Consider the following 13,954-nt stretch of genomic DNA (forward strand, 5'->3'; position numbering starts at 1 on the left):
CAGAAAGTCAGCACCTCCTTCTCCACGGCGCACCTGGACAGACAGCACTTCTCTCCAGCGACGCCGAGACTCTGGCCCACCCAGAACAGCAAGGAACAAGAACCCAGAGAGCCCCCAACACCTAACAAGACCTCAGCGAGTGAGTCGACTCTTCAGGAGCAGCAGATTCCTGACCCGGAGAGCAGAACAAACCGTGCGCTAAGAACGCAGCCTGCAAATCAGCGACGAAGGATGTCTCAGCTGTCACCCTTCTGTGACGGCAGCTACCCCCCCCTGGGGAAACGCCCGCCACCCCGCAAACCTGCACTGCAACCAGCCCGAGTCCTGGGGGAGTGCAGCATGGCAAAGCACAGGACGCTGGCCCCAGAGAGCTGGGGTGGAGATCAAGGCAAGACTTCAGTGAGGCCAGACTCCTGCACCTCCTCGCACAGAAAGGCACTAAGTTCCTTAACTCCGCTTATCCGATTCTCCTCAGTTAACAGTAATCTTCTGACCTTTGGACTACCTGCCCTTCGTTGCAAAAACTCCAATATACCCTGGCTTCTTCTCTGGGCTATTTGAGATGATGTCCCCCAAGCTTGAGGTCCTAAAAAGGTCAGAGGCATAAAACGCAGCTCTCAGCTTCTAGCTTGTGCCTCTTTAGTCAACAGAAAACCCAACAAGCCTGGGGCTCTCTCAGCCTCTTAATGTCCTTTCTCTCGAGGCCCCGCTGAGACTCTTCCCCGTGCAGAAGAGCAGCAAAGACCTAGAACGGCCCCTAAGCGCCTAAACAAGACGTCAGCGAAGCCACACTGCAGTCTTCAAGCCCTTCAGTGCCAGACTGTCTCAGCTGTGTGTTTGCTAGACTCTGGAAGGGAAGCGCGGGAAAACCGGGAAGGACGAAATGACCAGGAAAAGACAAAACCTACAAAAAGCAAACAAGTGGAAGGTCAACAGCAACACAACACAACCCCACGGGAGTCGCAGCCTGTTGGGCGGGCCGCCGGTGGGCGGCTCCCGGGGTGGGGGTCCGAGGCGCGGAGGCCGCAGCGGGCGGGGTGCACAGGGCAGGAGGCCGCCTCTCCGCAGAGGGCCGGGGCGGCGGACAGCAGCCCAGAAGCGGGCCGGCAGTCCCGAGGCGAGCGCGGAACCCGGGCGGCGGCGAGAGGCCCTTGGGGAGAGCCGTGGAAGCGCGGGCGGGGGCTTCTTCTGGGCGTTCGCGGCTGCCCCGCCCGGGCCCTCGGGGACGCTCCGGGAGGGTCGCAGCCGGCAGTCCCCGAGCCCTCGGCGGCGCCTCCGCCCCGGACTGCGTCAGCCTTCCCTGCGCCCGCGCTCTGCGAGCCTCCCGGTGTGTCCGCTCCCGCGCCCTCGTGGAGACGACGCCCGGGAAGGGGGGCCGCTTCCGCGCCCTCGGGGAGTGTCCCCCTCCCCGCCCTCCTCCGGGAGCGCCCCCGACGCCGAGGCGCGCCCACCCTCGGCCCGCGGCGGAGAGCCGCAGGCTGGTCCTCCCGCAGCCGCGGGCCGGGCCCGGCCGCCTCCCTGCGCGCCCGGCGTCGAGACCCGGCCGGGGCGCCCGGGGCCGCGGGCGTGCCCCGCGTCACGTGGCGCGGCGGTCACGTGCCTCGGGCTGGTCACGTGCGGGGCGCACGCGGGGCGGAGCCCGAGCCCGCGCGCTCTCGCGAGACCCGCGGGGGTCACGTGACGGCGCGGGAGCGGAGCGGGCTCACGTGACGGGCGCCGCCGGCTGCGGGGTCTCTTTCTCGCCGCGGGCGCAGCGCCGGGACCTGCTGCCCTCTCGCCGGCCCGGTCAGTCCCCGGCCCGGCCCAACCGCCACCGCCGCGCCCGGCTCGCGCTCGCGCCCATGGCGGCCCCCGGCGGCGCCCGGCGACGGCCGCTGCTGCTGCTGCTGTTCGGTGAGAGGCCGGGCGGGGGCCGAGGGCGCGGGGTCCGCCGGCGGAGGGGCGGCCGTGGGGGCCCGGCTGCGGGCCGCGCGGGCCCCGGGGGCGGCGGCTCGGGGGCGCCGTCCGTCCCGGGCGGGCCGGCTGCGGGCGGCGGGGGCGGCCCGGGGCCCGCTGCTGCGGTCCGTTGGCGGAGACGTGGCTTCTCAGCGCTGCGGTTCGACCGCTCGCCGTGGGGGCTCCGGCGGCCGCGGAAGCTGCGAGCGGCTGCAGCCGAGACGAGGACGGCGCGGGCCTCGGTCCCCGCGGGGCACAGGGCGGGCGGCGACCGCGGCCCCGGGAGCCCGTCCTGCGGGCTTTACCCCCGGCCCTGCGGGCCGGCGCGGGGCGCTGACCTGTGTTCCGCCGCCGCTCGCCCGCCGGGCGTTCTCGTCGGGTTGTGAGGACCTCGCCGCCCCGGGGAGCTTCAGGGAACCCGCGGGGGACCAAGGGCCTGGGCGTCACAGTGGACGCGCTCGGCTCTGGCGAGGCGGCGTCGGAAGAGCGGCGTGTGTGTGGCTCCGGAGCCGTGTGTGGCCGCGCGTGTTTTCTCCGCTGAGGGATTTTGCTCTCTTCTGTTTGTCCTAATGAGAGAAAAACCGTGTTGACTTGAACGGGAATCACTACCTGGTTCGATTTGACCTTAGGGCTGCTGAGAACACTCTCTGTGGCACTTTCTCTCCTGGTCCCCGTGACACGAGAAGAGGAAAGTGTTAGGACCCGAAAAGTGCTAGCGGAGCGCCCTAGAGCTCAGCAGACACAGAGGCACTTTCCACCCCTACCTGCCGGGGATTGCGGACATCTGCTTTGAAATCCTGTGGCTGATTGAATTTTGGTTTCAGGTTCTTGCTTTGCCTGTTGTTGTAAAATGCATTCTTTGAGCTGCAAGACCAGCCGCAAGGGGTGACCTTATTCCAGCAGCAAAGCTGGAGCCTTGCTCTCCCTGGCAGGTGTCCTGAATTAGGTGAGGAGCTGCTGGGACGAGTCCTGTCGTGTCAGGACGGCTGGCGTTTCTTTATTAGAAAAGCTCGCCTGCGCTACAAGTTTATTATTGTGTATCATGTTTTAAAAACTCACCTGGTGAAGAGACAAATCCATGACTTCCCTACATTGACAGCTTGGAGTGTCGTGCACATAATTACTTTTTTGAAAGCTGTTTTGTCATGTCTTTTAAGTTTTACATTTGATTAAAAATCCATTTTTTAAAAAAGGTTAAGAGCTTGGATTTGGATCTGTTTAATGTTTAATACACAACTTCACCAAAAAGCATTTTTCTAAAGATGTTTCTGAGTTCTAAATTACAAAGTCATCCTGCATTAATAACTAGAAATTTAAGTTTCGTTTGAAAACTTTGTAGAAAGCTAGGCAAGTGTGAACTGAAACTTTCTGATACATAGATCATTATGTAATGGGACTCTTGACCGTTGATGTCACCAGGATGACCTTCCCCTTTCAAAATGATGAACTGTTGCTTACAAAATAGGGGAAAAAATTTTTTTTAACTGATACTGTTACTGTCGATTGTGGGAGTTTGTCAGTTACCCAGGTTGGGGATCAAATTTTTCACTAGGTTTGAATTTAAAATGTTTTAGGTCCATAATTTTGAATTTATATTGTTAGATCCGTGCCAGGCTGTGGTAGTCCATTGTTTGTGCATCCGAAAGACTTGACTCCACGCGTGTATGACCCACACTACTTCTGAAGCATCTGTTCAGCTCTGTTGTGATTATTTTTATGCCTGTATCTTCCTTATCCTACAGCCTATCCTGGCCTCACACATTAAGGGCTCAGGACCTACATGAAGAGACGTCCAGTTTGACAGCAGTGCCCCTTAGCAGAACATGCATGTCAGCTGTTCGGAAATGTACACAGTAGTCTTAGAGGTTGTGCTTCTGTGTGAGGGATGGCTCCTCGGTCTTTTTCTTCTTTTAAGTCTTCATACATGATCAGGTATCACTGATTATAAAAAAGATTTGATCTTAGATTTAAAAGAATTGATCTTAGATTAGAAAGTGATTTCTTTAAAAAGTTAATGAAGAGTTTATTGCCTTGTTCCTCCAGGTGGCAATCTCTTTCATGTCTCAAGTGAGTATGTCGTAATCTGGAGCATAATCATTGCTCACTGAGTGCTGGAGAGAAAGTGTGCAGGTGTGGTGAGCTGGGCAGCACGTGGTCTGAGTCAGCAGGCCCAGCCCCAGGCGGGCCCTGCACTGCTGTGGCAGCGTGACCTCCAGCACGGGGGTCAGCTCCCCGTCTGTGAACGGGAGTGCTCAGAGTGTCTACCTGTTAAGTGGTCACAGTAGCTCAGTTGCCTGCAAAGCCCAGTTCAGGTGCCCGGTGACTGCAGCACCGGCCTCACGGTCTGTCAGGTGGCTCGGGCTCGGCGATGAGCTGGGCAGGTGGAGCCTCGTGGCGCTGAGCACGCCGGTGGTGGCAGCGCGCTCTGAAGGCGGGCCCCGGCCCTGTTCTCAGCGCTGCGCTTGCTCCAGCTAACTTGATGCACTGACGGTTCTCGCGTCAGCTCACTTATTTTCACTTTACAGGTGCCTAAACTGGGGGTTTGGTGGTTCCTCCGAGCCCAGCTCATTGGGCCAGGAGTGGCAGAGGACTCTCTTCAAGATTGAGCTCTCACCTCAGGCAGGCGTGTTCCCACAGCTTGTTTCAGAGACTGGAATGTCTCCAGATGGGAGTTTTCTGAAGGAATAAGGTGCTTACTCCTCACAGGACCCTGGAGAGAGGATGGTGGCGAGTCCCGAGTGAAGGGCTGCTCGTGGTGCAGGTTCTGACCTTCAGGAGGGACACTCCTCAAGTTACTGAGACATTCTGACTTGAGAAAGTGGTATTTTTATAGAGGTAAAAAGAAACTTCTGATCGTTCGCATACACGCACTCTCTCATAATTTCATGTTAGGGTGCTGTTGCAGGCATTTTTCTCTTGACCAAAGTTGGCTTGTGGTTTCTTGTTTTAACTGAAAAATTTCTGGGCCTCTCCAGAATCCATGTGGGTCTCTAGCGCTGCTGAAGGCTGTTTGAAGTTTGTTTAGTAATATTTCTTTGTTGTTCTTTGAAAGCTCAGGTCCTCAGCATGTTTACTAAATGAGGGAATTATGTGATTGAAAAGTTATTTAATGTGGAGTGTTTTCTAGTGAAGGGTTTTGAGTCAGTAGGAAGCATTTGGTGATTTAAGGAACTCTCACAGGAGAGCAGCTTGGTAGGAGCTGACGAGGGAGGCCGTGGCCTGACCTGCCAGGCCCGTGGAGCGTGTGGTGGCCTGTGGCTCCGCAGCCGGGCTGGGCCGCCCAGGTCTGGGGCGCCCGTGGGTGTCCAGGATCTGCCCGTCTCCGGTGCCCAGGCTTTGCTTCTGCTGCTGGGCCTGCGTTTGCCTGGCTGGCGTCTCAGCGGCTCTTGTGCGTTTCCCCTGTCGCTCTCAGAGGCGTCTTTAAAACCTTCACTGTGTCAGAAGTGAATCGTGAGGTTTTCTCTCCCTTTGAAAAAGCAGTATTCCTTGGTTGGAAATGATTTTAGTGTCATCTTACTTGGGGATTCTGAGGAGTAGCTCGAAGATTTGTGAATCGACACGGGCAGGAGCGTCCTTGATGCCCTGGTTGGCTTCGTCCTTGGGTAGCGGCTTTCTCTGTGGTTCCAGCCTAATGTGTCTTCTGCCTGAGGCTTACAGGTGGAGTGTGGGGATTCTGTCTCTCCTCCCCGCTTTAGGCCTAAGTAATGGTTGCTCGAGGATTTTATCTGGTGCCGTTCGCGAGGATGGAGTGAACTGGGCCCACTGGAGATGCGGGGGCCGCATGTGGGGAGCCAGCTGCTGCTCTCGGAGCGCGCCCGGCCGCCTCCGCTCGCAGAGCCGTCGGAGGCAGGTGTGTCCAGTCCTGGCGAAGGGTGGGCAGGGGCCTGTGCTGCGGAAGCACGGCGCTGTGGGCCTTGGCACGTGGCCACACCTGTGCTGGCTGAAAGCTGCTTGGACTTAGAAGGGTCAGGACATCTGTTCTGTTCCTCTGTGAGGGAACCAGGTGCTGACGTGCACGGCTGTAAACCTACCTTCGTGCCCGATTGGATGCACTTGTTGCTAAGCTGCCTGCTCGGACTGTGGCCCGGCGACCTGGCTCAGCCGTGGTCATGCCCAGGCTGGAGGCCCCGAGACAGCTCCTCCTGCCCTTCCCTCGGGCACCCGGCAGCGCCTGCGGAGGCCGCACAGCCAAGCCCAGAGCCAGTGGACTCGCTGTGTTTTGAGGCCCTTCTGGACGTGGGGGAAGAGCTCTGATCGAGAGTCTGCGGCTTTTCCTGCGCTCTCAGGAGCTAGATCAGGCAGCTTTTGAGCCGCAGCGTGGGCCCACCATTTGTGTAGAATGTCAGCGTTTGGTTCCAAGGTTCAAGTCCTTCCTCCAGGACCCTGCCCCGCCTCCCAGAGGTCCTCTGAGGAGCCAGCGTGAGGCCGCCTAGGCCCGGGGTGACCCCAGCTTGGCACACAGAGGGGGCGGCTTTCGAGAGGACAGTGTCACAGTGGGGTGGGGGACAGAGCCCTGTGGGCCCAGCGCGTCCCGGGCTTTTCTGCAGTTAAGCAGCTTTCCCAGTAACAGCCGCTCTGCTGCACTGTAAGCCACAGACACTTTGAGAGAGTCACGCGGGGGTCTCTCTGCTTGGGAGTCAGCAGGCCTCGTGCACGGCGCGTCGGCAGTGTTCGTGGTGAAGGATGGCAACGGGACCGCCTGCATTATGGCCGACTTCTCTGCTACCTTCCTGACCAGCTACGACACCAGGAGCGGCCCCCAGGTAGGAGAGCCCGCGCCTCCGCGCCTGCTGTGTGCGCGTGACGGGCCTGCTTGACTGTTTGGCCCGTGTGCGTACCGTGTCACGCACTGTGGTGCCTCTCGGTGCCTGGGCGCCCTGTGCACACTGGGGCTGCAGTCCCACAGGCCAGTGTGAGCCCTGCTTAACTCCTCGACACGTGTGCGTACCGTGTCACGCACTGCGGTGCCCCTCGGTGCCTGGGCGCCCTGTGCACACTGGGGCCGCAGTCCCACAGGCCGGTGTGAGCCCTGCTCCCGCCGTCTTGCTCTGAGCCCTTCTCAGGTTTCCTCGCGGTCGTGTTCTGCCGTCACGACGCAGGGCTTCGTCACGTGAGCCACGCTGACTTGCTCGCCCGTCGGCTGTAGCTGAGCTCTTGTGCTCTGTTTACGCCTGGTGTGCAGCTCTGTGAACATGGCCTTTTTGGATCCGCTGCTTTTGCTTTAGATGAACTGTCGATGCTGCAGGAGTCACGTGTGAACGCGTGTTGGAGGAACAGTGCGACTGCACGGGCTTGACTAGGACGTCCGTTGCGGTTTTGTTAAGACAACACCGCGCTTCTGCAGAGTGAGGACTGCCTGCTGCTGTCCGAGATCCCTGACAAATGAGCAGCGTTTCTCTGTTTTTTGTGCCCTGCTTAGTCGCGTCCAACTCTGCGACCGCGTGGACTGTAGCCCGCCAGGCTCCTCCATCCGTGGTGTCCTCCAGACAGGACCGCCGCGGCAGGAGCCACTGCCCTCCTGTGCTGGTTCTTCCTCCGCTGATCGCCTGTCTGTGGGCTTTGCGCTGCTTCCGTTCACGTCTGCTCTTGTGAACACGTCCTTCTTCCAGATTTCGCTGTCGGTGCTTTACTGAAGCTCTGGTTTCCTTACCCATCCCCATGTCCACGGCACGCCTCCTGCTGGCCCCTGGAGAGCAGTGGGGGCCCAGGACTGCCAGAAGGACACGCGGGTCCTTTGGAGGCCCCTGGACACACCAGCCGCCTGGACTCCTCTTGATGTAAATGATATTTGTCAGACAGAAGGGAGCTCTGCAGCCTTTGTCCATGGAGATGCCTCTCATTGCAAAGACTCGTCCGGGCACCTCTTAACTTCTGCTTGGCTCTTTTGGGTTGGAGGTTTTGAGTGTTGTTTCATCGTACGTGGACTGTGTTACGCAAGTGGCATCGTCTGTCTGCAGCACGGTGACTTTCCGCTTCACGACGTGTTCCTCCGCCACGGCGCGGTCTGTCTGCAGGGCAGGGCCAGGACAGCTTCCTGCTGGCCACTTGCTCAGCCCGGGCCGTGGGGATGGGCTCTGCTGGTTTTGTAGTTGTTGTTTTGCTTGTGATAGTCCACTCAAACTGTTCTGCAGTAAACTTCGCCTTCTCTTTGTTTAGAGAGACAGGTTCTTTAAGTAAGCTCTGTAGCAGTCATGAAGGGCTGAGTACACCAGCTCGTTCTGGAGCCTAGCATGAATCATTTCAGTTTACGTGACAGCTTTATTTTCGTTCTAGTGTGAAGTAAAGTTACATCAGTGAAGCAAATGTTAGTAATTAGGTCATCCTTATCTCACACTTGAATTACTTTTTGGTCTGTGACTTGACATAAAATACTTTGTCTTTTGTTTTTATGACAAATGTATGCATTGATGGTGGCCTCTGAGGTAGAGAGGGTCTGGGTTCCGAGCTGTGGTGGTTTCTGAACTCTGTAGTGAGTAACCCATCGTCATGTTGGTTCCAGAACAAGTCCTTTGAGCTGCCAGCTGGTGCGGAAGTGTCAAACAGCAGCTCTTGTGGCAAAGAGAATGCTTCTGATTCCAGTCTTGTGATCACTTTTGGAAGAGGCCACACGCTGACCCTCACTTTCACCAGAAATGCAACACGTTACAAGGTCCAGCTGATGCGCTTTGCTTATAACTTGTCAGACACAGACACTTTCCCCAATTCGAGCTTCACAGGTGAGAACCAGTGTGGACTGGCGATGGGGTGGAGAGAATTGGGTTGGGGGATATCCAAACTGCTTTTAAGCAAGCGGTTCAAGGGTCAAGAGCTGGTTTTCTAAAACACAGGAGTCAAGACTGAGGAGTCGGCGACCGACATCAAGGCCGACGTCAACACGACGTACCGGTGTGTGAGCGAGACCCAGGTCCACATGGGCAGCGTGACGGTCACGCTCCGCGCCGCTGCCATCCAGGCCTACCTGTCCAGCAGCAACTTCAGCAGAGCGGGTGAGGACCCCGCCCGGCCCCCACTGTGGGAAAGGTGCCCTCCTCCCTGAGCGTGGGTTCAAGCAGGGTCCAGGGCAAAGCAGGTGGACCCTCTGCCTTCGTCATGGCGTGGATGGGGTCGGGCGGCAGTCTCCACACAGAGGCCTCGCCCCCCACAGTCCCGCTCAGGCAGGCGGGCCCAGGGTGCCACTCAGGAAGACTACGTCTTCCTCCTGGGAAATGAGGGTGCTGGCCTCTCGGGGGGCCTGGGGGCCCAGGGGCCTGCAGAGAGTACCCTGGGCACCGCACAGCCTGCTGTCTGCTGCTGCTGACCCCCCACCCTGCTCCGTGTGCCAGCCTTGCTTGGCGGCTCAGAGTGGCTGGGTTCTGGGCTGCGTGGCAACCCTGTGGCCCTCCTTGTGGCCGGCAGCAGGCCTGGGCCCTCCTGTTTCCAGTGGGGCTGCGAGGCCTTCTGGGCCCTGCACAGCCAACAAACAAAGGTTGCTGTTTGTGATCAGAAATTTAATGTTAAAAAAAAAATCCAAAGAATGTTTCACAACAGGTGAAAATAAGGTTTCTGTGCCTGTGACTGAGCTTTTGCTCATGTAGCAGAGCTAGGTGGGTCCCGGCGCCCACAGCCACTGCCCGCAGCAGCCACCGCCTGGCCCTCAGAGGAGGAGGCCGGCCTGCCTGCCCCTGACAGTGGCGGGGCGGGGGCTGAAGGAAGCCCCACGTGATTGGGAAACGTGTGGCTAGAGGCCCAGTCACAGGGCTGAGGGGCAGGTCCTGAGGCTGCCACGTGGCCCCGGTCAGGCCAGCCTGGAGGTGCCGGCTGCTCCTAGCACAGCGAGCGCGTGAGGCATGGGTGTGACCCGGGGTCCAGGCACTCGGGGGCACCCGAGGCAGCGGGTCATGTGCACTTAGGAGCCTGGGTTTGCAGTTAGCAGCTGAGCATGGGCCTCAGCAGAGGGAAGCGGCAGGGACCTGGGAGGTCAGGCCAGGCGGCGGCGTCTGGTCCCCTGACCTGCCCAGCCTGGACACGCCTCTCTTGACGGCAGCCTTCTGCTTCTGGGGCTCTGAATGCAGGCACAGAGGCTGATGTTGCTGTTAAAGTAGACAGCTGCCTTGTTTTCAGAGCACTGGCTTCAGAGCAGTTTCAGGCTCACCGCAGAACGGGAGAGGGTACAGGTTCCGCACGTGGCCTGGTCCCCACGCAGGGGCCACCCCCTGTCAGCGGCCACGTGGCAGTCTCTCTCCACGGAGGTGTGGCACGGGCGTGAGGCCCCGCCGCCAGCCTGCTGCACGGGCCTCTCTCCCCGCTGGGGTCACTGGGCCCACCTGTGGCCCCCTCGTCTGCCAGGTGCGGCCTCCTGCCTGCCCCACCTGCGCTGAGTGGGCCTGACCTCCCCGCCCCGCCCCGCCCGGGCCTGTGGTAGTTGTGACCTGGGCGTGGGTCTCAGATCCGAGCCTGACGCGTGGGGCTGCCCCTGCTGCCTCCGGGGCACACAGGGCTGGTGCCAGCCTGTGGCGCGTGTCCACTGTCCCCACCTGGCCTGGGCGCTCCTGCCGCTCTGCTTCTGCCTTCGGGCTGTGTCCAGCGCGGCGCCCAGGCGCTTGGACAGCGTGTGTGAACTGCCGCCGTTTAAAATGGCCTTGGAGACACTGTCCCAACCGCGTAGGACACAGCTGAGGTTTTGTTCCTGGCCTCACGGGAGGTTTGTTCTGCTGGAGAGGATGTTTTTGCGGCCGAGGGGCCGCTGAGGCCCGAGGGCTCCAGGAGCAGGAGGAGCTGGGAGTGCAGGCGGGTTGGGCGGCCAAGCGCCTGCCAGGCCGGGGGCAGCCTGCTCCTGCCCAGCGTTTCCGGAGCCCCGCCTCCCTGGAGGATGAGCACACTCACCCCACTGTCCCCGCAGAGACGCGCTGTGAACAGGACCTGCCCGCTCCGACCACGCCACCCCAGCCCGCGCCCACCCCAGCTCCCTCGAGCCCCGTGGTGTTCAGGTACAGCGTTTCTGGCAGCAACGGGACCTGCTTGCTGGCTAGCATGGGGCTGCAGCTGAACGTCACCTACAGGACAGTCGACAACAAGGTGGGCCGGCCAGAGCCCTGCTCCCTGCGCTGGGTCCTGGGCAGGTTGTGGGTGGTGTGTCCCGCCGGGCTCGGCTGGACCCCCATCCACCCCGGCCGCTGTCCTGAGGCCGCAGAGCCTGGAGCTGCCATCTCTTCAGGGCAGGCATGTCAGCCCGGAGAGGGGGCAGGCTCTCCGAGTGTCCACCAGGTGCTTAGGGGGTCTCGGCTCATCCTCAGAGATGACAGTCTCCCTGAGGCCAAGGGTCTGGGGTGGCGTTGAGAGACGGAGGCCTGCCCCTCCTGCAGGGATGAGAGCCGGGGAAGGCTGCCGGAAGTATCAGCAACCATCTGCATCCAGCGGTCTTCCCCTGTGTGGACTTGTGTCTTTCCTTCTGGTTTGTGAACAGACCTTGAAGCCACTGCCTCCTGGCCACCTCTGCCTCCGTCTGCTCACAGCCTGGGGCCTGGCAGGAGGGGAGCTGACCTCTTGCTCTTCTTACAGACAGTGACCAGAGAGTTCAACGTGAACCCCAACAAGACCACCTTCGGGGGGAACTGCTCCACCACGCTGGCAACTCTGTCGCTCTCCAGCGAGAACCTCCTGCTCCTGGTGCTCCAGTTCGTGATGGTGAGAGCCCCCCCACCACTCCCCAGTCTGGGGGATCCCTGGCCCCGCAGCAGTGGTGAGGCCCCCCCTTGTCTGCGGGACCCCTGGCCCCCTAGCCCACGTCCATCAGCAGAAAGCTCGCAGTACGTGGGAGCGCTGCAGGGGCCGGGGTGACCCAGGGCCTCGGGTGCTGTCGCCGCCCCATCTGGAGCCGCGCCCCCACGCCCTCGCTCTGCACACCTGCCTGGGACGAGTCCAGTCAGCAGGAGACTGGGGACGCAGACTTGGCCCTGGTGGATGCGTGTGCCTCACTCTGCAGTGGGCTGCTACGCTTCTCCTGATAAAAGCTTTCCCAGAAAGTTCAAGGTTGGCTTTTGGGGAGCATGGCTCCTTCAGCTCCTATCCTGGCAGGCTTTGGCTCTGGGCAGGGACTGTAAGGAGCCGACTGGAGCTCTGTTCCCGAGACGACAGGCTGCCTTCTCGCTCCTGAGCGCTATGCGGTCTCCTCCTGTGGCTGGGGGTGCCAGGAGTCACCGTCACCAGTGGGCGACCCTCAGCCTGATGGGGACTGTGTGCTTGTCATCTTCTCTAGAACGAGAGCTCCAGCAAGGTTTTCCTTCAAGGAGTCCAGCTAAACCTGACTCTGCCTGACGCCGAAGGTGAGACTCCCACCCCCACCCCACCCCACGTGCCCTGCCGGTGCCCAGGGCGCTCACCCCTCTGCCTTTGCAGACGTCAGCTTCACGGCCACCAACAGCTCGCTGAGGGCGCTGCAGGCCACCGCGGGGAACTCGTACAGGTGCAACGCCGAGCAGCGCCTGCAGGTCACCAGCACCTTCTCACTCAACCTGTTCAGAGTGTGGGTGCAGGCCTTCCGTGTGGACGGGGACAAGTTTGGGCCTGGTGAGTAGGCGGGGTGGGGCGGTCGGGAGCAGGGCCCCCGGCGTCCTCTGCCTGCGTCCCTGACTCCGTCGGGCCAGCCCGGCCGCGGTGCTCCCACCACCCTCCGAGCAGGGCTGGGGAGGCCTCCCCGCGAGAGCTGTGGGCACAGCAGGGCGAGCCGGCTGTCTGTCTGTCCGCCCTGCAGTGGAGGAGTGCCAGCTGGACGAGAACAGCATGCTGATCCCCATCGCTGTGGGCGGCGCCCTGGCGGGGCTGGTCCTCATCGTGCTCCTTGCCTACCTGATCGGCCGGAAGAGGAGCCACGCCGGCTACCAGACCATCTAGCTGCAGGCACCGCCCTGGCCGCTCCCCTGGGCTTAGCTCGCTGTCGGGGGCACTTCCTTGCAAACTGGTTTTCAAATCTGCTTTATCCAACGTGAAGTTCATCTGGCAACACTTACTATGCACAAGAGAGTAACTATGGAAATGATGGTGTTAATTTTGCTAACGGGGTTAACTATTTTGCTAACTGGTTAAACGTTAATATTTACCAAAGTAGGGCTCTAAGCGGGTGGGGGGTAAGAGCTTTTCTAAATGGGCACAGGCTCCACTTTGGTTTGGCTTCTTGAGACCCTGGCGTTGGGGCTTTTCCCTCAGATGTAAGCCTCACAGGGGGAGGCTCTGGTCCAAGGCTTTGGTGAAGGCGGTGGCCGAGTGGTGAGCGCAGAGGGTGAGACATAGACCTGGCTCCTCAGTTCAACCTCGGCGCCCGGCCCGGCCCCCAAACCTCAGGGCGCCCGGCGCTGGGTCCTGGGCCCCGCGCTGTGCCTCTTGAGAGCTGGCACTTAGAAAAATGGATGTTCTTTCCACTTCTTTGTAAAGGGGTTCTCCGTTTCCTGTTGGAGGTTCGGGTGACGCTCCGTCCGCCCCGTGTACAGTAGTTGCTCAGCTCTGCGCGTCACTTGCAGCTCAGCGGGCTGTGTGCCAAGGGCCTCCTCTGGGACGCGATGCCGTAACGACGCTAATAAAACGTCTGTCTGTCTGTCTGGGTTTCCTCATGCTTCTGTTGGCTCCTGTGCGAGGTGGCAGGTGAGCTGGGTCAGCAGGTCAGCTTGGGGGGACTGCCCCAAGACCAGCGACTCAAGAAAGGCCGTCTTCGGTTAAGACACAGCAGGGGAGCCCACTTCCTGGGGACAGATCTCTTCTCTGTGGAAGACAGTTCCTTACCCGGTCCTACGAATCGGTGACCGAGGAGGGCTGCTCAGGCCTGAGTAGGCAGAGGCTGGCCTCAGGGGCAAGGCTGAGGGTAGCCTGTGTGTGGGTGGCCTTGGGCAGTGGCCCCTTAACGGGCAGGGCAGGGCCCGGCTGCCCCTGTCCACAGGGCCAGCCTCCGCAGGATAGTGGGGTTTGGAGCCCCTGCTGGGGGACGTGCCCCTTGAGGTGCCACTGGTTGGCTCCCAGGAAGGCGAGCCTGTCAGCTGGTCTCCCGGGAAAC

The 13,954-nt window shown here is 60.5% G+C and overlaps 1 protein-coding gene across 2 annotated transcripts; it reads left to right on the forward strand.

The window, feature by feature from the left end:
* Window positions 1-1,631: 1,631 nt before the first annotated feature.
* Window positions 1,632-13,501, forward strand: LAMP1 (lysosomal associated membrane protein 1). Of its 2 annotated transcripts, none has more exons than XM_069602078.1 (9): window positions 1,632-1,893; window positions 6,580-6,698; window positions 8,435-8,651; window positions 8,763-8,921; window positions 10,814-10,989; window positions 11,473-11,598; window positions 12,170-12,236; window positions 12,310-12,480; window positions 12,665-13,501. In XM_069602078.1, exons 1-9 carry the CDS (start codon window positions 1,842-1,844, stop codon window positions 12,802-12,804), a joined length of 1,227 nt encoding a protein of 408 aa, XP_069458179.1. In that variant the 5' UTR covers window positions 1,632-1,841; the 3' UTR covers window positions 12,805-13,501. The 2 variants fall into 2 exon arrangements, with proteins under 2 accessions (XP_069458179.1, XP_069458180.1); XM_069602079.1 differs by having other exon boundaries at window positions 1,647-1,893; window positions 6,577-6,698.
* The last annotated feature ends 453 nt before the right edge of the window (window positions 13,502-13,954 follow it).

Source organism: Ovis canadensis, chromosome 10 (genome assembly GCF_042477335.2).
Source record: "Ovis canadensis isolate MfBH-ARS-UI-01 breed Bighorn chromosome 10, ARS-UI_OviCan_v2, whole genome shotgun sequence".
Classification (NCBI taxonomy): domain Eukaryota; kingdom Metazoa; phylum Chordata; class Mammalia; order Artiodactyla; family Bovidae; genus Ovis; species Ovis canadensis.

Bases quoted from the DNA above. Each gene is read 5' to 3' on its own strand.
- LAMP1 (XM_069602079.1), top strand. From the start codon at position 1,842: ATGGCGGCCCCCGGCGGCGCCCGGCGACGGCCGCTGCTGCTGCTGCTG. The intron at 8,922-10,813 runs GTGAGGACCCCG...CTGTCCCCGCAG, and splicing joins CAGCAACTTCAGCAGAGCGG to AGACGCGCTGTGAACAGGAC. The intron at 12,237-12,309 runs GTGAGACTCCCA...CTGCCTTTGCAG, and splicing joins GACTCTGCCTGACGCCGAAG to ACGTCAGCTTCACGGCCACC.